Source organism: Neofelis nebulosa, chromosome 6 (assembly GCF_028018385.1).
Source record: "Neofelis nebulosa isolate mNeoNeb1 chromosome 6, mNeoNeb1.pri, whole genome shotgun sequence".
NCBI classification, from domain to species: Eukaryota; Metazoa; Chordata; class Mammalia; order Carnivora; family Felidae; genus Neofelis; species Neofelis nebulosa.
In genome coordinates this window covers 145,877,828-145,902,204 of record NC_080787.1, presented here as the reverse complement: position 1 = coordinate 145,902,204, position 24,377 = coordinate 145,877,828, and the positions used below count along the sequence as shown (strand labels likewise).

Genomic DNA, 24,377 nt, shown 5'->3' with positions numbered 1-24,377 from the left:
CCTGATGCAGGGCACAAACCCACGAACCGCGAGATCATGACGTGAGCTGAAATTGGACACTTAACTGACTGAGCCACCCAGGTGCCCCTAAATAATACATTTTACATTTAAGTAGATGAGGAAAACACAAAAAGCAGCATCAATCTTTTTTTTTTTTTTTTTGATGTTAACCTTTTGCCATATTTGCTTAGGAACTTGACAACCAGGAACAAGGAACTATGAGACACAGTGGCTGTCTACTCCCTTTCTTCTTCCTTCCCTGTCCCTCCTGCCCCATTCGCCTCCTCCCCCACCCCCCCAGCAACTACCTTTCTGAATGTGTATTCATTTCTGCCCACGGTTTTATACTTCCACTACTTACTAATTACATTGTAAATAACTTAAGTTTTAAAAACTGACCTACACAACATTACATTGTACGTATCTCTTTGCAGGTTCTTTTTTTTTCCCCACTTAAATCATGTTTTTGAGATTATACAAGCTGATGAGGTTCTGTTTTACTCACGTTAGCAATTTTAGAGCAAATCTGTTGTATTTTTGACTAGGTTTTTATTTTTATTTGAAAAAGTAATACATTCCCAGTAAAAAAAAAAACAACAAACAAAAAACCTCAAAAAGAATAAAAGGATATGCAATTTAATAAATATACCTACCACTTAAGCTGCCATTGTTTCTGGACAACTATTACTAACCAGTTCCTTATGTATACTTAATTAAATATCCCACCCACAGAGATCCTTTTTGTTTTTAATTTTTTTTTAAAGTTTATTCATTTTTGAGAGAGAGAGAGAGAGACAGCGTGTGAGCAGGGGAGGGGTAGAGAGAGAGAGAGAGAGAGACAGACAGACAGAAAGACTGAATCCAAAGCAGGCTCCAGGCCCCGAGCGGTCAGCACAGAGCCCGACACGGAGCTCGAACTCACGAACCGCGAGATGATGACCTGAGCTGAAGTCGGACGCTTAACCGACTGAGCCACCCAGGCACCCCTCCTTTTTGTTTTTAAACATACAAGTGGGCCCAAATGATACTTTGTGTTCTGTACTTGTGTTTGTCTCCTTCATTTAATGGCCTGAAACATTCTCCGAGGTCCATCAGCACGAACGGGTGACATGGCTCTTCTACGCGGCTCTAGGAAGTCCCGCTGCAGTTTTCTCCCAGTTGACCCAGCATATGCTGATGCTCACATATCGTACTTTCAGTGTTTAGCTACTGCAAACACCCCCGCCATGCACATGCTTGTACATCTTTTCCCGTGTGTCCCATACGTCTCTGTGAAACTCCCAGAAGACTAATTTCTGGGCTAATGAATGTGCTTCTTCAGCTGACAGATTGTGTCAAATTCTTTTCCAAAGAGATCGTACAGTTATGTTCCTCTGTTCCTATGACTTGCTGATGGGTTCTGCCTTGCATAACAGGGGGCTACCATGCTCCAAAATTATTTTTAAACTTTGTTTTTTCCTGTACTCTCTTTAAGTAATTTTATAGTTCATTTATTAATAGCATATACTTTTGGAACAGGCAACGCATGGCACCTGATCTCAGGGAGTATTATGGTAAGACAATGGCGGCCCATCTCCCACACGGCCCCATCCGCTTGGGGCAGCCACGAGCGTTTTATTTCCTTGGTTTACACCTTTTAAACCTTCGACTTGGAACTTACTTTGATGGAGGAAATAATATAGGAATCTGACTTAATTTTATCTTTAAAAAAAATTTTTTTTTAATGTTTATTTCTGACAGACAGAGAGAGAGAGAGAGAGAGAGCGAGCATGAGTGGGGGAGGGGCAGAGAGAGAGGGAGACACAGAATCCGAAGCAGGCTCCAGGCTCTGAGCTGGCAGCACAGAGCCCGACACGGGGCTCGAACTCACACACTGCGAGATCATGACCTGAGCCGAAGTCGGACGCTCAACCGACTGAGCCACCCAGGCACAACTGACTTAATTTTATCTTGTAGTCAGTCTGTTGGTCTGACACCATTTAATGAAAAATCCAATTTCCCCTCACTGATTTGAAATGTCACCTTTATCACATCCTGGACTTGGACCTATCTCTGGGCTCCCTCTTGTACCGTCGGAGTCCATCTGTACAAGTACCAAGTGACCTGGGAGCCCACCAGATAGAAAACCACTCGTACTTTATCATAAATCTGTTATTTTTACACACGGACTTTAGCATCAGCTTAATGTTTTAAAACTAAAACAATCTAAACTTTTGCATCAGGATGTAAAGTTTTGAAAAACATGTTGATTTTCATTTGAATCACCTTAAACTTACAAATAAATTCAGGGAAAACAGTGCCTTAAAAAAATAACTTCAGTATTGGATCTGTTTATCTAGGAACATGGAATAGCAAATTTTCACTTTTCTTGAGTCTTTTTTCTCACATAAAAAAAACTGGTGTTTAAAAAAAAAAAAGAAAGAAAGAGAGGGGGATTTGCAAGAAAGTTACCCGAACTGTGTAATATACCTAATATTCTAGAATACTACTCTGGTTGGCCTTTTTTAAATTCTCTACTGACAGGGGGTGGGGGGGGGGGGGTGTGTGGAGAATAACTGCCCGCCAACACACCAGAAGCATTATAAAAAATGGAGTGTATGTTTTACATACAGAAATACGATTCCATTCGAACACCTCCTATACTTTCAAGAAAAAAAACACAAAGTTACTAGTGGTTTTGTTCTAAGTCAAATATTAACAGCAGAAAGACATTTCATACATACACCTGTGAATACACAGCTTCCATGAGGATACTCAAGAGGCACTCTAGTGGATTCTGTAGATGAAGGCAGTCATGCTAAAGGGCCTGACAAGCAGACTTCATTTAAGAGAATCCCTTCCTCCCATGGTTTTAAGGGAGGGTGTTCTAGTAGGCCATATGTACTCTGTGCCCTCTAAACTCTAAACTATGAGGTTTTATTTTCAGAATAAGAACTTCAAAAAGTACAGAAAGCTTGGATAGTCAGATGGCAGTAAGTACAGGCATTCATTTGTTTAATATATCTATCAGTTCCTGAATGGGTAGGTCCCACCATGGAATGACAGGCCAAGGGCAGCATGGTCAGGGGCATTGGTTCTGGTCAGGCTGCCGGGCTGAAATTCTGCCTCTACCTCTTTCCAGCCAGGAAACCTCAGGCTAGAATTTGAAACCAGGCAGGTGGCCTCAGATTCAGAAAGACTGATGGCAACTACATGAAGTGAACTGAAAAGAAACAGAGGCTTACAAAGTAGGACAGCAAGTGCGAGAGCTCAGCTTTGCCATGACCCTGAAACTGTAATGATAGCGAAGAAAGATTTTCATCAACAGTGAGGCAACAATCAGATGTGAACTGTTCAGAGCAAGCATCCTAAAAAAAAGACAGTTCTTTTTAGAACTACTTTGTTTAAATAAAAACACTAATTCGAAGATACAGGCACCCCTATGTTCAGTGCAGCATTATTTACAATAGCTGAGATGCGGAAGCATCCCAAGTATCCATCAACTGATGAATGGATAAAAGAACACACACACACACACACACACACACACACACACACACACGAGAATATTACTCAGCCATAAAAAAGAATGATCTTGCCATCTGAACAACATGGATGGACCTAGAAAGTATAATGCCAAGTGAGATAAGTCAGTCAGAGAAAGACAAATACTGTATGAATTTACTCATATGTGGAATTTAAGGGAACAAAAACAACAAAAAAAACAATGAACAGAGGGGGAAAAAATCAAACAAAAAAACAGACTCCGAAGTACAAAGAACTGATCATCACCAGAGGGGAGGTGGGGGGGGGAGGATGGGTGCAGGAGGTAAAGGGGATCAAGAGGTCACTTACGATAAGCACTGGAAACATACAGAATTGCTGAATCATGATACTGTACACCCGACACTAAAACAACACTTTACGCTAATTACGCTTTCATTAAAAAACAAATCAATGAAATGTTTAAAAAGTTTAATTATGGCCAAAATATATAAAACTGCTTTGTGTATAAACTGCTTGGAGTAATCTATCATTTGGTTCCATATGATGATCTTAGCTCCTACCTATGTTGTGAAATCCTTGTCGGCAAATCTAGTAACTGTTTAGCTTTGTTCTCTGTTATTTTTCCTGACATTCCCTCTTCCTGTTTCAAGGTGACTCCTGCTGATAAATCTTTCAAAACCTGGCCCACTGGAAATCTTTCCAGCTTCAATCATGGACTTCTCTGTCTCTATCACGGACTTCTCTCTCAGATGACCGGTACTGACCGCCAGGCTCCTCCTCTAATACCACACAGTCTGCCTCTTTCCAACTTTCTCTGAACCCACCTTCCCACACTTTGTCCTCTGACATTTCTGCTTTCAATCGCCAACACCCCTTGGGTTCCCCAACCACAGGCATTTGGCCAAACAACCCATTCTGCTCCTGACCCGAGGTTTCAAACCTTCTGCTTCTTCTCTTTCTTCCCGCCTTCCTTCCCTCTCTCCTGCGCGGCAGGGTCTTTATCCTCTTCCCCCCCCCCCTTTTTTTATGAATATTATACCTATTAATCCTAATGACAAGTTTTACTATTCCCAGTATACGGACCAAGATGCAACAGTGAGGCTTCTGTGCCAGCAAGAGTGTGTTTTGTCTCCTGAGAGACAAATGTGTATCATATCCAAGACTCTTCTATTAGACATGCCTTGGAGACTGATTTTTTTTTTAATATGAAATTTATTGTCAGATTGGTTTCCATACAACACCCAGTGCTCATCCCAACAGGTGCCCTCCTCAATGCCCACCACCCACTTTCCCCTCTCCCCCAACCCCCCATCCACCCTCAGTTTGTTCTCCATATTTAAGAGTCTCTTATGGTTTGCCTTCCTCCCTCTCCGGAACTCTTTTTTTTCCCCTTCCCTTCTCCCATGGTCTTCTGTTAAGTTTCTCAAGATCTACATATGAATGAAAACATATGGTATCTGTCTTCCTCTGACTGACTTATTTCACTTAGCATAATACCCTCCAGTTCCATCCACGTTGCTGCAAATGGCAGGATTTCATTCTTCCTCATTGCCAAGTAGTATTCCATTGTATATATAAACCACAACTTCTTTATCCATTCGTCAGTTGATGAACATGTAAGCTCTTTCCATAATTTGGCTACTATTGAAAGTGCTGCTATAAACATTGGGGTACAAGTGCCCCTCTGCATCAGCACTCCTGTATCCCTTGGGTCAATTCCTAGCAGTGCTATTGCTGGGTCATACCTCCCCTGCTCTTTATGGTACCAAACACCTCCCGACTCTGTCAACCACAAGATTAAGAACCCCTCATTAGTTCTCTCTGCCCAGGGAGTAAATTCCAAGCTCCTCAGTCTGTCAGTCAGGACCTAACTTTTCCTTGGTCGCAACCCCATTCTCATTACTCACCACTGACCTGCTTTATGCTTCGACCTTCAGGTTCCCAAGCTTCCCTGCACTCTTGCCTCCGCTCACGCTATACTCTCTATCTGCATACAAAACCTTCTTCCTCAGCTTCCCAAATTATGTCAAAGTCCTGGCCCATGTACGACCCCGGCCTCAGAGCCTGCTGGCCTCACGTTCTCCCAAAGTCAGTCTTCTACTGGAGTTATTTCATATCAGTTGCTCACTCCCTGTAGTAATTCATGGGCATAATGTCTTTTTTTTCTAAATGTTTTTTAATGTATTTTGTTTATTTTGAGACAGCACAAGCAGTGGAGGGGCAGAGAGAGAGAGAGAGAGAGAGAGAGAGAGAGAGAGACTGACTCCCAAGTAGGTTTTGCACTGTCAGCACAGAGCCCCACTAGGACCTCTATCTAATGAACCTTGAGATCATGACTTGAGCTGGAATCAGGAGTCGGATGTTTAACCAACTGAGCCACCCATGTCTGAAGGCCTGTCTTTTAAAAAAAAAACAAACAACAAAAAACATTTCCCCCAAAAGATTCTCAAAATGTCTTACATAAAGTGGCAAAAACTCACAAATTTTTTTTTTTTTTTTTTACTTAAAGTGGTTAATATGTTTTTTTTTTTTTTAATGCTTTTGTCACTGGCTTTTCAAAAAATACATGGCGTTCTTGATCATTTGTAGCAAATACATATTATTCTTGGCAGACACCTAATCTTCATAACATTATCATTTTTTTTTCACCAAGAAGGAAATCAGATTTTCCTTATGTTCAGTGACTTCAGTCTTTTCAAGGAAAACAACCTGCTGTGGTTGATCACAGGATGAATAATTTGCAGCACGTGACACTACAATACTCTTGAAATAGCAATGCCTTCCGAGTTATAAATGCAGTTATCAGCCCGCTGCAGAAAAGCTGGCAGACAGACAGGCATTAGGTGGACAAAGGGGTGGGCACGTGTGTTTGATAAAGCAAGAATAGTAAAACGTTAATGGTAAAATCTAAAAGGTGAAAACATGATTATTCACTATGAAATTCATTTAACTTTTCTATGCGTGAACTCTTAACAAAATGCTGGAAAATCCAACACACAAAATTTGTTCATATAATCATTCTGCCTTCTGAATTCCAGGAGGGTGTACGCAGGGGATCCAGAGAAGGGCTGTGTCCCTCAGGGCCACCAGTGATCTCCTGTTGCCGATAAACATGGGGCCTGGCATGTAGTAAGTTCTCAATAAATTATTTGTTAATTAGCACGCTCCCAAAGCATGTTTGCCTGAATCTCTATCATGAACACATTTTAATCTGCCTTGCACTAGAACTGGCTGATATGTCTGATGCTCTCCCAGCCCCCACTCCGATGAAATTAAAATGCTTCTTATGGCCAGGAGCAATGTACTCAACATATTTGCTGATCTAAATTTAACAGCTACCTGATCCTCATAAGACAAGTAGAGAAATCCATTTATATTGGCCTTATGTCATGAGACATTTAAATGTATCCACCGGAAGGTAAGGTAAGGTAAGTTTCTTAAGAAAGCAGACTGGCTTGTAGCTGACAGAGCCAGAAGGACCATAAAATGGAGTCACAATGGCCAGGCAGGGGTGAGTAGTGATGGGCGTTCAGGACGTGATCACCAGAGGAAAGCTGGGCATCTTCCAAATAAATAATATGGGGTAAAAAGGGGCAAGGATAAGAATACTGGTTTTTGTTTTAATGTTTATTTATTTTTGAGAGAGACAGAGCACAAATGGGGTAGGGGCAGAGAGAGACAGACACACAGAATCTGAAGCAGGCTCCAGGCTCCGAGCCGTCAGCACAGAGCCTGGCGCGCAGCTTGAACTCAGGAGCTGTGAGATCAGGACCTGAGCCGAAGTCAGAAGCCCAACTGACTGAGCCACCCAGGCGCCCCAATACTGGTCCATTTAAGGGACTTTTAAATCCCTTAATGAAACTGTAGGAATCTATTTCTTGTGGGTATAGCGGTTAAGATCTTAGGCTTTGAGAGCTGTCTAGGTTTGAAGCCCAGCTTTACCACGTACTAGCTGTATGAACTTGGGCAACTTACATGATCTCTCTTTGTTTCCATGCTTATACAATAGATATAATAACGTGAACTTCGTCACGGGGGCTTTGAAAGGATTCAATGAAACGATGCACACAGAGCACATAACACAAAACCTGGTCCATGGTATGCGTTCAGTAGAGGTTACCTTATTACATGGCAGCTCAGCTAGAATATATAGAAAAGAATGAAGACTGGCAATTCGCTGAGTAAACGCCATGTGAACGGTTCACCTGTTAGTATGCGCTTTAGAGGAAAAGATGGGAAGTTGCATTTCCAATGGTTTCATTGCCAGATCATGCCTCAGGGGCGCATCCCCTCAGAGGGGATAACAGCCACTTAAGATATTTTCTATTCTCGCTAATGATCCGTTGGCTTCAGGTACATAAAAGAAAGAGGAAGAAGACAAACCGTTCACCAAAAAGTTCAACAGCAACTCTTAATTCTTGGGGTGCTCGGCACAAACATTTTCTGGGTGCTAGATGCCAGAGCCTTCCAAGTCCAACCCCTCCTGTACCAAACAACCTGGCCACGAAGACTTGGCTTAATGACCCTGCGGCCTCTGACTTTTTTGCCTCCAATCCCAATAACCCCCGACCGCAGGCATTTGGCCAAAACAACCCGTTCTGCTCCTGAGCCAAGGCTTCAAATGCAGGGCTGCCTCTTCCTTCCTTTCTTCTGGCTTTCCTCCTTCTCTCCCTCTGCGGGGCAAGGTCTTCATCCTCTTCCTCGTCCACCTTTTATGGTACCAAACACCCCCTAACGCCGCCAACCATGTGACTGAGAACCCCTCACTGGTGCTCGCCGCCCCTGGAATAGATCATCGGTCAAGTCTCAGTGACCAGTTGTCCCAGGGGCATAGCCCGGCTGCTCTTCCTGTTCCCACCTAGCCCACGCCCTACGTCTCCATGTCCCAAGACGGCCCTTGGTGAGATACTTCACCTACAACCATCGCCTCACCTGGGGAAAAGGGTTACGTCATGAGGTTTTAAATGTTTATTTCCTCTTGCATTCAAGTTTGAATTTTACCTTATTTATGGTAGGAGAAGGAGAAGATGAAGAAGGTGGTGACTGGCTGAGACTTTCAATACAACCAATCTGAGCCAAAATATCCACCTTAAAACAAAAGAAGTGCTCAGTAAACGGGGCAAAGAAAGAGCACACCCAAGCTTCTAACTAGAAACAGCAAATTCATGGCAAGGCTAAGTGCACCAGAAAATTCTAGCATGCTGCTCATTCCCAGACATTCCATGCAAAAAGCAAAGCCCCAACTGTGTATTAGTGGGTTGTCTTCAGTGCATATTCTAGAGACTGTCGTCCTATCGCGGTATTACTAAAGCACTACAAATAAGCAGAAGCAGCACAGAAGGAACGGAACAAATAGCATGCGGGTCATACAGCCGATGAGAAAAACCCCAGAGGAAATGCAAAGTCAAGCTGTTAAAAACGTCAAGATGCCGAGCCAGTGCTTTCAAAGCCACCAGACACGTGAGATGAGTGAAGCCACCCGGCTGACAACGAAGGAACTGCAGAGTCACGATGGAACCCAGCAAGCCCAGGTGAGAGCACAGAACCCGTGAACGCAGGAGCAAAGGTCTCCGGTGCACGCTCCTGGCTCAGTACGCAGCGTCGTTGTGGGAACACGTAACAGATCGGCTCCCATGAAGGTACTCGACGCCCAAACTGGCATCGTTGTCAAGAGGACAACTGCAGAGCCCAGTGTCCAGGCTTTGAGCCCACTGTGCAACTATCCAGTAGGGAAGTCATTACCAGAACGTTCACATGGTGCTACGAGAATGCACTTTTCACTCTCCAGGTAGGACTCTCTTGTTAAGTAAGTGGTGGTATTATTTCCATTTTATAGATACAGATAAACTTGACTTTGGAAATCAATTAATACAAAGGAGGCCATCAAGATGATCCAGTTTTCCACTTAAAACTAAAACTATTTAAAAAAAATACAAAATATATGAAGCAGTTTTCCAATCATCGGGCATCAGACAATAAAGGACCTGATCCTGCCTAGAGAGACTTTCTAAGCCACAGATTAGGGATGAAGAATCCACACAAAGACCAGTGGTCTCTGTGAATTGAGAAGACAGAACTGGCAGCCTGGAGCGGAGGGCCAAAGAGGAAGAGAGCTGCACAGAGAACCATCTACGGACCTGGGCCCTGGGCTCACACTAAGCAGCAGACCACACGCAAGGATGAAGTATCAATCTCTCGCATCAGATGGTTCTCGCCGGCCAGAGCGGAAAACCTCACGAGTCACAGGGCATCGGGTACACTACTAAGAAGGGTTTGCCTCAGTAGGCAGGCAAAAATACCCCTAGATTAAATGTTGCTCTGGTCCCACTTCAAAAAGCTTAAAATAATGTGACAGGATTAAACTATTTCTAAGTAACTTAACTGTACACCAGAACAAGACCCAAAAATATTTATGGGAATACAAAAATATCCAGCATATAACAAGGTGAAAATCACAAGGTCTGGCTTCCAATAAAAAAAAAAAAAAAAAAAAAATCACCAGGCATGAAAAGAAGCAGAAAAATATGAACCATAGATAAGAGAAAGACCAGTCAATCAAAGCTGACCCAGTAATGACATAGATAACAGAACTGGCAATATTTAAGAGCAAGAAAGCTTCCAGATATCGATGAGCTAGAGGAAACATTTTGAATGGGCTTCCAAGGGGTGACAGTTATAAGCCTAAAAAAGAAAAACCCACTCTGGTGGAAATACATTGAATCAATGTAAACCGCTGGGTCCACAACAATACCAAAAAATAAATAAATAAATAAATAAAGATGGGAAAACTCATTTGTCACTACTTGAGGCAGCTATTAAAACAACTTCTTACCTGGAAAACTGGGAGTTAAAGGGAAGGAACTAGATATCTATACCTAATTCCAGCAGAAATTGTTTCCCAAGGTAGCTAACTAGCTCCAACTGGTAAAGGAAAAGAGCTATTTTACAGAAGAAAGCCACCTCTTACAGTGTGGGAGAAACAGCCTGACTGATTCAGGCAAGGCTTATCATTGGTGGTAAACAAATAGGAGAATGGTTACCAGCACTGAATTAATACCAGACAGATGACCTTCTGGTCACAAGGAAACAATGTAACTAGATAGTGGAAGCACAAGACTGTCATCAACCTGACCCAAGGTCATTGTGATCAATGACCAGACACTACGTCTTCTGATGTGATATAGCATGAATATAGGATATCCCTATGGTATATTCTTGTCTCAAATGTTCAATTTGAATCCACTGAGCCTTTAGGTACAACTTCCAATTTGTAAGAAGTACAGAGGATAGAGGATACCAAAGGAACAATGTGACAAACCCAAAAGACTGGAATTCTACAGTAAGACTAAGTCAGAATAAAAAAGTAAGGATTGTGCTGGAAAGAAAGGACACATGTGAGGGACATAATGGACACAAGCAGACATAACGCTTGGTCCTGCACTGAACACCAGTTCATAAATGAGCTGTAAAGGACATTCTGGGGGCTGCTGGGAAAATTAAAAGTGGTCTGGATATTATGGCAGATGAAAATTTACTGAAAAGGAAAGGATCGTCAACCTTTAAAAGGTTACAAACAGCAGGTACTCAATGTGTCTCATCCAGGTAAGCACGTGGGTAACCATGCTCACGCAGGGAAAATAAGGTATGCACCAAGGTGTAAACAGTAGTCATGCACGGTGTGGATGTGACGTTTTTCTTTTTGCTAGCCTGAATTTCCCAATTCTCTACAGTGTTTATGTACTGCTTCTAAAATGATAAAAGGTTACTTTAAAAAAGTATTTTTAAAGAAAATAAAAACACTAGTCTGCAACCACTGGCCACAAAATGAGAGGTTCTGGTTTTGTTATATTTTGCTGTATTTTCTTCTATATGACATCTTGAGGGGGACCTGGACCAGTAAGAAGCAAACTCCTACTTCTGACAACAGGGCAAGGACTTGTGCGGGTGCTGAGATCTGACTCATTCACTGGTGTCCCAGTAAGCAGACAAGATGTGGTGTGAGAAGGACAACCTTCACAGCACACATCACAACAGCATCCATATGGGAGCAGCCGGGACAAGATGCAGAGAAGGGCAATGACGCCACTGTTTCTGTGTCCTCTGAAACTAGGTTGGATACTGAGAGTGATTTAGGTCTGAGGATTAATGAAAAAGAGAGCATGTCTTTCATTAAGGTTGCTTTTTTTTTTTGCATTTTTATAATATTCATTTATTAGTTTCTTTTTTTTTTTTAATTTTTTTTTCAACGTTTTTTTATTTATTTTGGGGACAGAGAGAGACAGAGCATGAACGGGGGAGGGGCAGAGAGAGAGAGGGAGACACAGAACCGGAAACAGGCTCCAGGCTCCGAGCCGTCGGCCCAGAGCCCGACGCGGGGCTCGAACTCACGGACCGCGAGATCGTGACCTGGCTGAAGTCGGACGCTTAACCGACTGCGCCACCCAGGTGCCCCTCATTTATTAGTTTCTTGATGATAATTTGAAATAATTTGAGAAAAATAAACTGTAGCATTTTGTAAATATAAAAGTTAAGTGGTATACTCCCAGTTGGTAATTGCAGGTTTGTAGTTTCTTTTTTTTTTTTTTTGATTTATTTTTTATTTTTTAAAATTTACATCCAAATTAGTTAGTATACAGTGAAGCAGTGATTTCAGTAGATTCCTTAATGCCCCTTACCCATTTAGCTCATTAAGGTTGCTTTCTATCTGGCTTTCTACCAAACCAGCAAACAAGAGTACAAAGGACATACGATGGCTCAACAGAAGTCAATTCATGGTCACCACTCTGGCTGCCCACCTGGTTCCTTACAGGAGATGCTCAATCAATACAGGTCAGAGTAGACCACTCAGTCTGAGAAGTGTGCCAGGTAAGAGGAGTCCTGAATCACGGGCTCACTGCCCTTCTTGTTGTTACCTTGGAGCAGAGACAGTGGAAGCATTCCAGGGCTCCCGTAACACCACACACGGGATTTCTCGCCGTGCCTCCCTCACATGCTCACACACTCTGTTGTCAGCTGGCCTGCCCTGCCCTGACTTATCATTCTATTCTCCCCTCATACATGGTCTCCTGCTTGGAAGGAAAGATGGAAGGAAGGAATTTTGTAACTAGAAACGTCCAGGGCAAGACTTTGTCCAGGGATAAGGAACAAAAATGAAAAGAAAGCTGCTTGCTCTGTGAAGGTTGAGACTTTATTATAGTTTTCCTTCTTTCGTTTTTGTAACTCATCTGCTTGACCGAGGTACTAAAGCCTTTACCTGACATTTTCTCCTTCATCAGATTGTAATGACCGTGTGCCAACTGTGTCAGGAAAAGGGAACAGAAAGCAAAGACTGTGGTTTCTATGCCCAAGAATATTTCAATAGTTTCTGACAACAGTTTAACTCTTTTTCTCAAAAGAACCTACAGTAGGTACAAAATCTCTTATGTAAAGAGCCTAGCCATTTCTACTTGGAATGTTTAAGAATTTGAAAATTTTCCTGTTTTCTTGTTTATAGATCTTTTGCTCAGAGGAAATTACCTAATTGTAATTCATCTAATTCAGATAAACCTCGACTAACTTCACAAAACCACTGGTCAGAATATAAAACTCGTACCTTCTTTTAAGAATGAGGCTAGATCACAAGAACCGATGAAATCCATTTGCACTAACTGCAAATGACCCAAAAAGTACAACTGGTTTAACAAGCCCTTTGTTAATTCATATTCTGAACCCACAGATGTCAATTCCAGATATTTATTTTTTAAATACAGAATATTAAAACAGTACAATTCATATTAAGAAATGGGGACAACTGGGGGGTGCCTGAGTGGCTTGGTCGGTTAAGCGTCTGACCCTTGATTTCAGCTCAGGTCATAATCTCACAGTTCGTGAGGTTGAGCCCCACATGGGGCTCTGTGCTGACAGTGCAGAGAGAGATTCTCTCTCTCCCTCTCTCTGCCTCCCCTGCTTGTGCTCGTTTGCTCTCTCTCAAAATAAATAAAACATTCACACACACACACACACACACACACACACACACACACACACACACACACACACACAAGAAATGGGGATCTTTGTATTAGTTTAGAGAGTTTACTTACTTCGTCAGCACGAAGTCTTAAGTAATATCGGTAGCTTTATGTCCCAGATAGGATGAGGCTATGAGTAACCTCCAGATGGATCCAACAAAAGTCCATGCAGGACAGGCTTATGGGCACTTGTGATGATGGGCCGTGCTAGAACAATGCTCACTGGCCCTTCACCAGAGCAGTTTTAAGGTAAAAAACAAAACAAGACAAACCCTTTGCTTCTGTCATTTGTTTCCTATTAGACGAAAGCAAACAACGACAAACCACCCTAAACAATGAATTTCATAGCATGTACTTTTTTTTTAAGCATTTTATTTTGATTTTTTTTAGTGTTTATTTATGAGAGAGAGAGAGAGGGAGAGGGAGAGAGAAACAAGCAGGAGAGGGGTAGAGAGAGCAGGAGAGAGAGAGTCCCAAGCAAGCTCCGTGCTCAGCATGGAGCCAGACGTGGGGCTCAGTCTCATGAATCATGAGATCATGATCTAAGCTGAAACCAAGAGTCAGATGCTTACGTGACTGAGCCACTCAGGCGCCCCTGATAGCACGTAGTTTTGGAAAGGTTCCCTAGGTGCATAAAGCTGTCTTATATAAAGCAAGGATCCGTGATCAATAAAGCACGGAAAATTAGTATCACTAGCCTAATGCAGTTTTGGGGAGAAATGTCAACAGATCCTTTAAACAGATGTATACAACCTTCCTTACAAAGCTCTGTAAGCAACTAAAAAGAATTCACATGGGGGTGGGGAGAGAGAGAGAACCTTTCCAATAGGGTTTTGTAAAGAGGAAATCTCAATTAGAATTATGAGAAGTCTATGGCATTACAGATCTCATTTGAGGTAATGAAATAATAAGCAAACTTAATACCCATGTGACATTTTCTTTTGCTGATTTATTTTTAAATGGTCTACAAAATGGCCTTAAAATGGCCTAAGCATGGATTTGGGGGTGGGGGGTGGGGGTGGAATGAGAAAGGGAAATGTAGTTCCAACATAAAATTACTATGGTCTTCCTTATCCCTTAACCAACAAAAAAACCCTTCATAACAAATATCATTACACTGAAAATCTCTGAATAAAAAGATGTCATTTCCCTAAATACCCACTTAACTTTGAGCATGTGTTTAATATCCAAATGGTTAAAAGATAGTTAACAATCTCAGTGGGTCTCCTGTAGGAGAACGAGCTACTTCTGACTGGGAAAACCGGTGGGTGGTAGAATGAGGTACTATGGTGGCTCCCAGTCCCCCAGTCAATGTTGAGAACACAAACCTCCCTAGAGAGAATTCGGGTTGGACTCAATCTCATAACATTTTCCATTGTAAAATACCTTTTTAAAAAAATTGTTCATTTACTTATTTTTGAGAGAGAGAGAAAGAATGTGTGCGTGAAAGTGCAGGGGAGGGGCAGGCAGAGAGAGAGGGAGAGACAGAATCCCAAGCAGGCTCCGCGTTGTCAGCGCAGAGCCCGTCACAGGGCTCGAGCTCCTGAACCAGGGGATCATGACCTGAGCTGAAATCAAGAATTGGATGCTTAACCGACTGAGCCGCCCAGGCGCCCCTGTAAAATACTTTTTGCTGTATTGACAAATGAACCAAAAAATCACTCCCACGTTTGTAGAGAACTGTATTATGGTGCAAGGCCTCAGAGAGGTTATGGGAATAGAAAAACTAAGACAAAATCTCTGCTTCTCACCAAGCTCGCAAGTTGATAATTAAGTAATATAATCTGTGATTAAGAATCACAAATAGCACAGAGGGAATCAAGAAGAGAGAATGAAAGACACACACACACACACACACACACAAAAGAGGCTTCACAAAGGACATGATATTTGAACCTAACCTTGGGGGCTGGGCAGACTTGACAGATGGAAGGAGTCACTCTATCATTCTTGGAGGCAAAAGCAAAAGATACAAAGAGAAGGTGGGACAGCATGGGGTCTATCTGGAGAAGGGCCAGTTTGGCTGGAGCCTATCATAAGGACAAAGTAAGGATGGGGCCATGTGGAGGAATCAGACAAACATAACAGGTTGGAAAAAGTCTCGTCGCACCTCAAGTTCAGATGCTTTTCTTACACAAGTTCCCTACCATGCATTGTTCAGTGTCCACCTGTCCCACTCTGACAGGGTAGTGGCTACCTGCTCGACGGATCTCTCTCGATGCGCAGAAGGGGTCACTTGGTTCAGGAGGCGACGGGGGAGCCCCTACAGTTTCTCGGGCAAAGAACCGAAACACTTAATCATCTTATCGTAGAGGCAGTGGTGTGTAAGATACTGTCATGAACAATTATTAAATCTCTATCAAGTACTACATTACATACTTGAGAAGCAGCTCTCCATTTACTCATTCCTACAATCGTACGAGGTTTCCCAGATGAGGAAATGGAGGCATGGAAGGGAAGAAACTTACCTAAGTCTCACGGAAGTAAGAGGCCTGGGATTAAAAGCGAGGGTTTTTCCTGCCCTTGCCCATGTAGAGGACGCAGGACCCTCCCGTCAGTAACTGTGGCTGCCAGCGGCACTCGGCTAGGGTTTTATGAAAGAAGGGCAGTACGAGCATATCAGAGAAAGGAAATGGGAAAGGGAGAAAGAGAAACTACTTCTGTGGGGAAATGAGTGATTGTGCTCATGCTCTGAGACACAGAAGGGATAGGAGGACGGAGACGTTCAACAAGAAGCCGGAAAATGAGCAAACTGAAGAGAAAATCTGAGACTGGAGACAGGCATAGGGGAACATCCACGTGGCAGGAGAGGGAGAAGTTGGAAGAAACCAGTGCAGATGCATGAGAACACCCCTGGAAAAGGGAAGAGGTGAGAAAAGAAGCAAAGTATTTATTAAATGTCTTCCGTGTACAACACCCCTTTCTACAAGGGGCCTAATCCTGCAATTCCGGAAGCCAGAGCTCACACAGCGGCACATTCAGGTCTGGTGGCAAGGCTCTGGTGCTTCCCACTACGCCACCCCACCCTGGGGACGGTGCTGGTGGCAGGGGATGAGGAACCCGGCAACAGGAAGACAGATTCATGGGGAAGTGGGAGGCGGTGTGGTAAAGACAGAAGCAGTTCATCCCAGGGATGTAGATCTTGCCAGTATTTCAAGATAGAAAAATAAACCTCTCAAGTCAAAGGCTTCAGATGAAACATCTAGTTTCACAGAACTTTTAATTCACGTGTAATCCCTATTGTTCTTCTTCAGAAAGTACAGGGGTGTCTGGGTGGCTCCGCAGGTTAAGCATCTGACTCTTGATTTCAGCTCAGGTCGTGATCTCACGGTTCGTGGGTTCAAGCCCCACGTTGGGCTCTGTGCTGACTCGTGCAGAGCCTGCTTGGGATTCTCTCTCCCTCTCTGCCCCTCCCCCTCAAAACAAATAATAATAATAAAAAAACTTAAAAAATTAAGTACAAAACTTCCCATTAATTTCTCAAAAGCAAATACTCCACAGAAGCAGCCACCTCCGAGGTTTGTAAAGATCTATAGTGAGAAGCTTCTCAGAATCAAAGCAATGGTGCAACTGAAACACTGATAACTGGGTGAAAACCAAGACTGGGGCGACTGTCCCCACATACGTCTCTGAATGGCGGCTGGTGGCACAGCTGCCACATGAAACGCTCTTGCAGCTGGAAAATACCAGATAAGTCCCTAGTAACAAAACTAGTATGAACCACTAGAAACTATTCTCCTTTTCTAAAGGTACTGCAATAGTGGTCCTCATCCACCTTAAGATCTGTATTAGAGTAAGAAAACAATGAGAATTCGATTCATTTCCTGGTTACGCTTCAATAAATATTCTACACACAATTTGCATCTGTGGTGTGTGCGTACTCAAGCACGGGAAAGATAACATTACTGATGTGCTTTTAAAAAAGAATCAGATGTGGGGCGCCTGGGTGGCTCAGTCGGTTAAGCGGCTGACCTCGGCTCAGGTCACGATCTCGCGGTTCGTGAGTTTGAGCCCCGCGTCGGGCTCTGTGCTGACAGCTGGGAGCCTGGAGCTGCCTGGAGACTGTGTGTCTCCCTCTCTCTCTGCCCCTCCCCCACTCACACTCTGTCTCTCTCTCAAAAATAAATCAACTTTATAAAAAAAATTGTTTAAAAAACAACAGACGTCCACACCTGTACATCTAAACCCACACTCATGCTTCCCACCATGTGGCCGCCCTGGGCTCTGCCTGGCCAGGTCCCTATGGTCAGACGTGTGTGTCCCCACGTCCTCATGTTGGACCTCGCACGGTGAATCTGCAGCCCATGTGGCTGAGTCCCAAGAGGAGCTCTATAAGTAAACTCAGAACTGCTGGGGGCACAGAGTAGATGCATTTTAAATATTAATGCATGTTACCAAACTGTCTTCCAAAAGGCTTCGTTAATGTATCCTTCCCCCACCTTTGCAGCAGAATGCCTATCAGCATATTCCTTTCCTCACGTGGGGTATTAAAACATTTTAATTCTCTGCTAATTTAATAGCAGACACTAAAAATGAGTATTTTCCTATATTTATTGGCTGTTTGTACTACTTTTCCAATGAAAAATCTGTTCCCACCCTTTGCTCGTTTTTTTTTCTCCTGAGCTATTCATCTATTTCTATAGATTTGCAAGAATTCTTTGTATGTTAACAGAATTAGCCGGTTTCTGTGGTATGTGCGAAATATTTTTCTAGTTTAGTATTACTTTTTTACTTAAATGCATCCATTCTTTCCTTAACGGCCGCAAGACACTGTGCTGTCTTTCCATATTCCAAGGTTATGGAAAAAATGTCCTTGATATTCTCTCCAAGTACTTAAAAAATAAACAGCTTTACCGTTTTCCAAGCTAAACTGTCCCAACACATTTAAAGAATACTGCATCATATTCCTCTGACATTTCCAATCCTAGTCTATACCACAACCAACAACTGGACTATGTTTTACAGATAAGGGATCCCCCCCCCCATGAACTAGTAAAGGGAGAAAAAGATCACAGTGGGTCATTGTGATAAAAGTACCCTGTTCTCTCCTCTACACCAGTGACTGCATGACCTCTGCAGCTGCTCAGTAAGCAGCCAGAACCAGAAGGTACCTCAAGCACCCTGAAATGAGGAGTTTTAAGAAAAGCCCAAGGAAGTGCTTTTTACATATTAAATTACAAATTTATGAACTAATTACTCTGACATGTAGGACAGATTAAGAATACAAAGTCAAGGAAGGGTCAGACAGATTAAAAAATAGCAGGCTCAAAATAAGCTATTCAAGGAGATCTGCAGACGGATAGAACCTTTTAGAGAGATTAAAAAAAAAAAAAAGATACACGATTTAGAGGAAAGATCCAACAGTCAGAAAGTTGGATAACCAGGAGCTAAATGCAGAGCTTTAATCTGCATGTGTGGGAAGAAAGCCAAATTTCAAATCATCGGTGCCGAGGACAGCAGACAGATGCTGGTTCGGAAGTGAACGGTGTGCGGAGGGGACAGGGGGTGTGCCCTGCACGGCCTGACCGGGAGACAGAGAGAGCCGGCGCCTCTGACATACTTGTCCTCCAAATCAGACTGACCTCTGGGAGAGAACACAGTGCCAGAGTAATTAGAAAATCCCAAGAGGCACATCCCTGGGACAAAAACGGTATTTTCTCATTGACATCCAGAAAATGAAAGAATGAGTAAACCCGACAGCAAAAGTTTTAAAAGCTACTAATTGGTAATGGCTGCCCGGTTTCTTGGTCATGACAGTTTTCATGGTATGTATGAACATCATCACCATTTTGGCCTATTTAAGTTATTTTCCTAACCCAGATAACCGAAAGCATAGACGGTTATTAAAAATATTTTTACTTGATTTAAATTAAATCCAAATGCTCAGTTAATTATGGTCATGCTTGCTTTATTCTGTTACTTCTAGTTTAGTTCACTTTTTCTTTGCTTTCAAAGGATCTGGCTAGATTTAGTATGTCCGAACGGATTAGGAAAATCCGACTTCGAAAAGGGGGTTATATTTTCTTCTAAATAACCTGGAAGAAAAAACATTTACACTTATGCTAATCCGTCTGTATTGCTACATTTAAACACCGAGGAAGCTATTTCACAACAGGACAAGACTGGAGCCTGACTGCAACTTTGTGTGCAGAGTGCTGCAGCCTATCCTGAGATAATGATTGATGTAGGTCCTTGAATTAAAATAAGACGAATTGGGACGCCTGGGTGGCTCAGTCGGTGGAGCATCCGACTCTGATTTCGGCTCAGTCATGGTCTCGCGGTTTGTGTGTCGGGGCCCCACGTCCAGCTCTGTGCTGACAGCAAGGAGCCTGCTTAGGATATTCTCTCTCTCTCTCTCTCTCTCTCAACACTAAAAAAATTAAAACAAAAATAAGATGAATATTTCCATCTTTTGTCTCCTTCATTTATTCTACGATCATCTGAACATCATTCCCTTTTATTAAAATGTTCTCTTTTACTCAGTGCAAACCCATTTCCCTGAGGTTTTTGTCTAACTCAGTGAACTCAGCTGGTTGACTTTGCGCCCAGGGGACGTCTGGCAACATCTGCAGATAATTTTGGTTCTTACAACTGGGGGCAACGGGATGTTACTGGCATGTAGTGAATCAAGGCCAGGGGTGCTGCTGAACATCACAAGCTGAAGCTCAGTCCCCAGAGGTCAACAGGGCTCGCGCTGAGAATCCCTGGTGAAACTTCAAGGAAGGTTTAACTACCATGGCTTCACAGTTTAAAAAATATTATTTTATTTTGTTGAGAGAGAGAGAGAAAGTGCAAGCAGGAGAGAGGGGCAAAGGGAGGAGGAGGAGGAGAGAGAATCTTAGGCAGGCTTCGCACTCAGCACAGAACCCAACACGGGGCTTGATCCCACGACCCCGGGATCATGACCTGAACTGAAACCAAGTGGGACACTCAACCGAGACACCCAGGTGCCCCTAACTACTACTGTCTCACATTTTATCTTGCGTAGTCTCTAACTGCCCAGGGTCCTCAGGTATTACAGAGTTACAAAATATAGGCAAACGCTCAACTGTGGTGATCACTCTGCCTCTGAATTTTAAGTATTTGGGTCAGATTAAGTTGTAACTCAGGATGTCCATCAAAAGCTATCTAAAAATGTGTAAAACCTGCAGTTAACATATGGTAATAGCACTTGGAGAAATTCTCTCGGAAGGTTAAAATATAAACATTCTGTACGCAAATAATTCTCAAGTGATACGACTATTAGGCTTCACATAATTCAAAACCTTTTTTGTAGTTAAAGAGTATCACGAAATAACATCCCCTGAAGCCGAGTTGCTTCTAAAGATTTAGGAAGGGCAACATTTTGATGTCCATCTTCTGACTGTTCGTGCTGACACTCGCCCAAGGTAATCATTTTACAATAACTAGGCAGAGTCACCTGAACTGGTCAAACTTCCCTTAAAATCAATGTAGAATTTCAGTGTATTTTTCCCAAATCATCCCACTATTGTAAGTTTTCTAGAAGCAATACAAGATACCGAGTGCTAAGTGCTGGATTTGCAGCCACTGTTACATGTGTAGTGTCCACAAGACGAGGGGGCTCTGAGAGTGTAACGACCATGTCAAGGTCTGAGAAATCGTCTCCTGTTTCAGCGGAGTTTTGACACAGATCACCTCAGCACAGGACCCTGCTTTTCTTTCCCCACTTGAGAGGATATTTGTACCTTACAAGGTCCATGTTCATATCATGCCAGACTTTTAAAAGCAACTCTCAATGAACACCCTGCATTCTCTCTTATAATCATCTTTAAAAAGTGTTTAGCCCGCCTAACAGGCAAGTTCTTTGTTAATACCCAACAGAAACGCCACACACACATCTAACAGCTATTTTGTTTATGCTTTCCGGGGATGGCAATGGCTCGGAGGCACACAAGCTCTCACAAATGCGCTGTGCTCAGTCCAGCCAGATGACGGAAGACTCACCTGGTTATTACTGTTGGCAGCTGATGAATTGGCCTGAGTGGCACTCGCTGACAGAGAATCGAGGAAGGCTTGGTCGGCCACTGAATTTCCACAAGAAAATGGGTCTTTTCCATCACTGGGCAAAATCTGAATATTAGAAAGAACCACAGTTACTTTCATAGATTAGGGTTATTTCAGAGTTAGAGTCTGAGGGCAAGCAAGAGTTGTCATCTATTATGGAAAAGGGGTTTATATTTTTAAAAGGTAAGCAAGCCCCAGAACATCTGTATTAACCATCCCTTTCTAGAAGTATGCAGAGTTCTAGAAAATGCAATTAATGCCAGCACTAACTTAAATCCTTAGATTTTTCTCATTCTTGTCTATTTTTAGAGTCCTGAATACACAGTGCACCGAGGTAAAGCACAACATAAGTATAAGACAGGTGGACTGAGTCCAGGGGCCCATGAACCCTGTGGAACTCTACAGAAGAGGTTGGGGTACATGCACGTGCACATATTTCCGAGAGAAGGGCCCCAGATTTCATCAGATTCTCCAGAGGGTTCAAAACTCCCCACCCCAACTCTCGATCAGAACAACAGACAGACAGTCTTCCCATTCTGCAGGCAGTGCCCAGGTAAACATCCTCCCAGGGCATTATTCCTCTCTGCTGGAGAGGAACCATAGGCACCTTGTTCTTGTTCAGTTTTACTCCCAGGGCACCAGGCCACCTTAGTTTCAGTCACCTGAGTGGAAAGGCAAGCTCAGTACCCAGGACTCAATTTTGAGTGACCTACAGACAACCAGCAGGGGGCGCCAGGAGGCTGGCTCAGGGTGGGCTGGGGGGGGGGGGTGTCAGCTGAGTGGGTGTGTCCCAGGCTGGGAGGCTCCTCCCAGATGCTGTAACACTATCCTTGGCATCTATGGGAACACAGCTTAAAACCAGGCAATAGGTCCCAGAAGTTAGTTCATCCAAGGCCCTCTGTCTATGGAAATGGAGAGAAGGAACTGAAGAGATATGTCCGGAACCAGCACAGAGAGAAGAGAACTACTTCAAAAAAAAAAAAAAAAAACTTTTTAAACTTTGTGAATGAACTCTGTAATGTAAACAGTATTATAGGCAGCAGCTATTACACAATATAAACACAGGAAAAATAGGGGCATTTATTCAGAGTACTTAAAAGTTGCTCTCCCTAAAAGGAACTTAATCTAAATATGGAGTCACTCTTTGGAGCACAGGTCTATAGGTAATATTTTTTCTTAGTTCTACTTCAATGTATTGTTCACATTTTACATAATTACCAGGTATTACTTTTACAGTGGAAACTTCCTGATTAAAAATAAAGTTGCTACTTTCCATAATTCATAACAAGACGTTTGACAAAGACCAGGTTTTACTATATGACAGTAAGTTCTTACTTCAACATAGTCTGTGGGAACAAGCCCTCGTTCTCCTTTGCTGTTTCTTCCTTCTAGCCATCCTCCACCAACATCCTAGTAACGTTTAAAAAGAGAAAAGAAAAAAGACCAAGATTACAGTTGGAGTTGCCTGCAAAATTTTGCTTCGGGAGTTGTCATACAGGAAAAAATAATTAACGTAAAGCTCTTTATTCCCACCGATCTAACACTGTTCAAAGTTTTAAATTCCTAAGGCTTCTCTTTTACTTTAGAAAATGATATAATCTGAAGACATTAAACAAGTAATGAAGATTGCAAAGTAGCCTATTCAACAGAACAGAATGCCATCATCGTGTAATTCCTTTCTGTTTATCGGTTGGTGGCAGACTGGTGGCAGTCGGTTCGCAGCTCCGACTGTCAAGAGGCAGAAGGATACCACCCCCTCTGGAAGCCGTGATGTGCTTGGTGACCTCTATGGCCAACAGAATGAGGTGGAAATAATACGGGGTGAGTTCAGAGTCTGGCCTCAAGGGGCTTTGCACACTTTTTCCAAAAGAGCTGCTGTGGGAATAATCTGGGTTGCCGGATGATGACAAAAAAAGGCCCAATTTCCTTGTTGCCCCAACCAAAGTCAGCCACCAGGAGGGGAATCGCCAGGCACATGCGTGAGCGCAGGTTAAAGCACTTGGCCCAGAGCTGCCCACCAGGTGACTGAAGACAGGAGAGGCATCTCAGGTCAGTAGAACCATCCAGCCAACCCATAAGTTCTTGAGCAAAGTGGCAAAAGGTTTTTCGATTAAGCCACTAAGCTTTGAGATTGCCTGCTGTTTAGGAAAAGCTAACCGATCCATGGTTCCTTAGCTCTTCTGGATAAACAATATTAAATAATAAAGTCCTCTATACCAGAATTCCCATTTTCCAATCTATTATTTCAACAAAGACCTACCTTTTCACCTTATAATAGTAAGAGTTGTCGTAAGTTCATAAATCGTGTCTTAGTTAATAACTACCTGAATCTAGATAACACATTCTTCTTCAAAAATCACTTTAAGCCACAACTTTGTCCATTTGTAACCATGACAGCAACTTAAATTCAATACTATTTTACCAAGAAACCAAGATGATTTCTCCATTAAGAAAAATCAGAAGGGTAAAGAATCTTTAATTTCTCCTATGATTAAAAATAGGATCTAGTTACTTATCTACACCTGGTGTATTATCTAAAGCTCATATACTGTTCCTACCCAGTGATTCTTTTCTGTATCTAAAGCACAGAAGACAAGTTTTGAAAACAGTACCAATATTAAGAAACCATCATTCTCTTGCTCATTCGCTGTCCTCTGTCCCTGGTCTCCGTGCTGCCCTCGGTCCCTCCCACCTGGGGGAGCCCCAGCATCTCCCCCTTTCCTTCCCAGTGCCTCTCGGTTGTCCTGGCAACCCTCCTCACAGGCTACTCCCTGAGGTGTCCAGGGAGCTGGCCTATTCCCAGCTCTTACCCCCAGCTCGGCATTTCCATTTTTATGATGCAAAGCTATAGGGAAG

The 24,377-nt window shown here is 42.9% G+C and overlaps 1 protein-coding gene across 3 annotated transcripts in view; it reads right to left on the bottom strand.

Moving 5' to 3' along the window:
• Positions 1–24,377, bottom strand: part of SNX9 (sorting nexin 9) — a 116,693-nt gene that overhangs the window by 42,343 nt on the left and 49,973 nt on the right. For 2 of the 3 annotated variants that reach the window (XM_058735775.1, XM_058735773.1), the window contains exons 3-5: positions 22,857–22,931; positions 21,462–21,587; positions 8,488–8,574 (exon numbers count right to left, since the gene is read on the bottom strand). In XM_058735775.1, coding sequence (XP_058591758.1) covers positions 8,488–8,574; positions 21,462–21,587; positions 22,857–22,931 — 288 coding nt within the window. The remainder of the gene's footprint in view (positions 1–8,487; positions 8,575–21,461; positions 21,588–22,856; positions 22,932–24,377) is intronic. The other variant, XM_058735774.1, reaches the window with a different exon arrangement.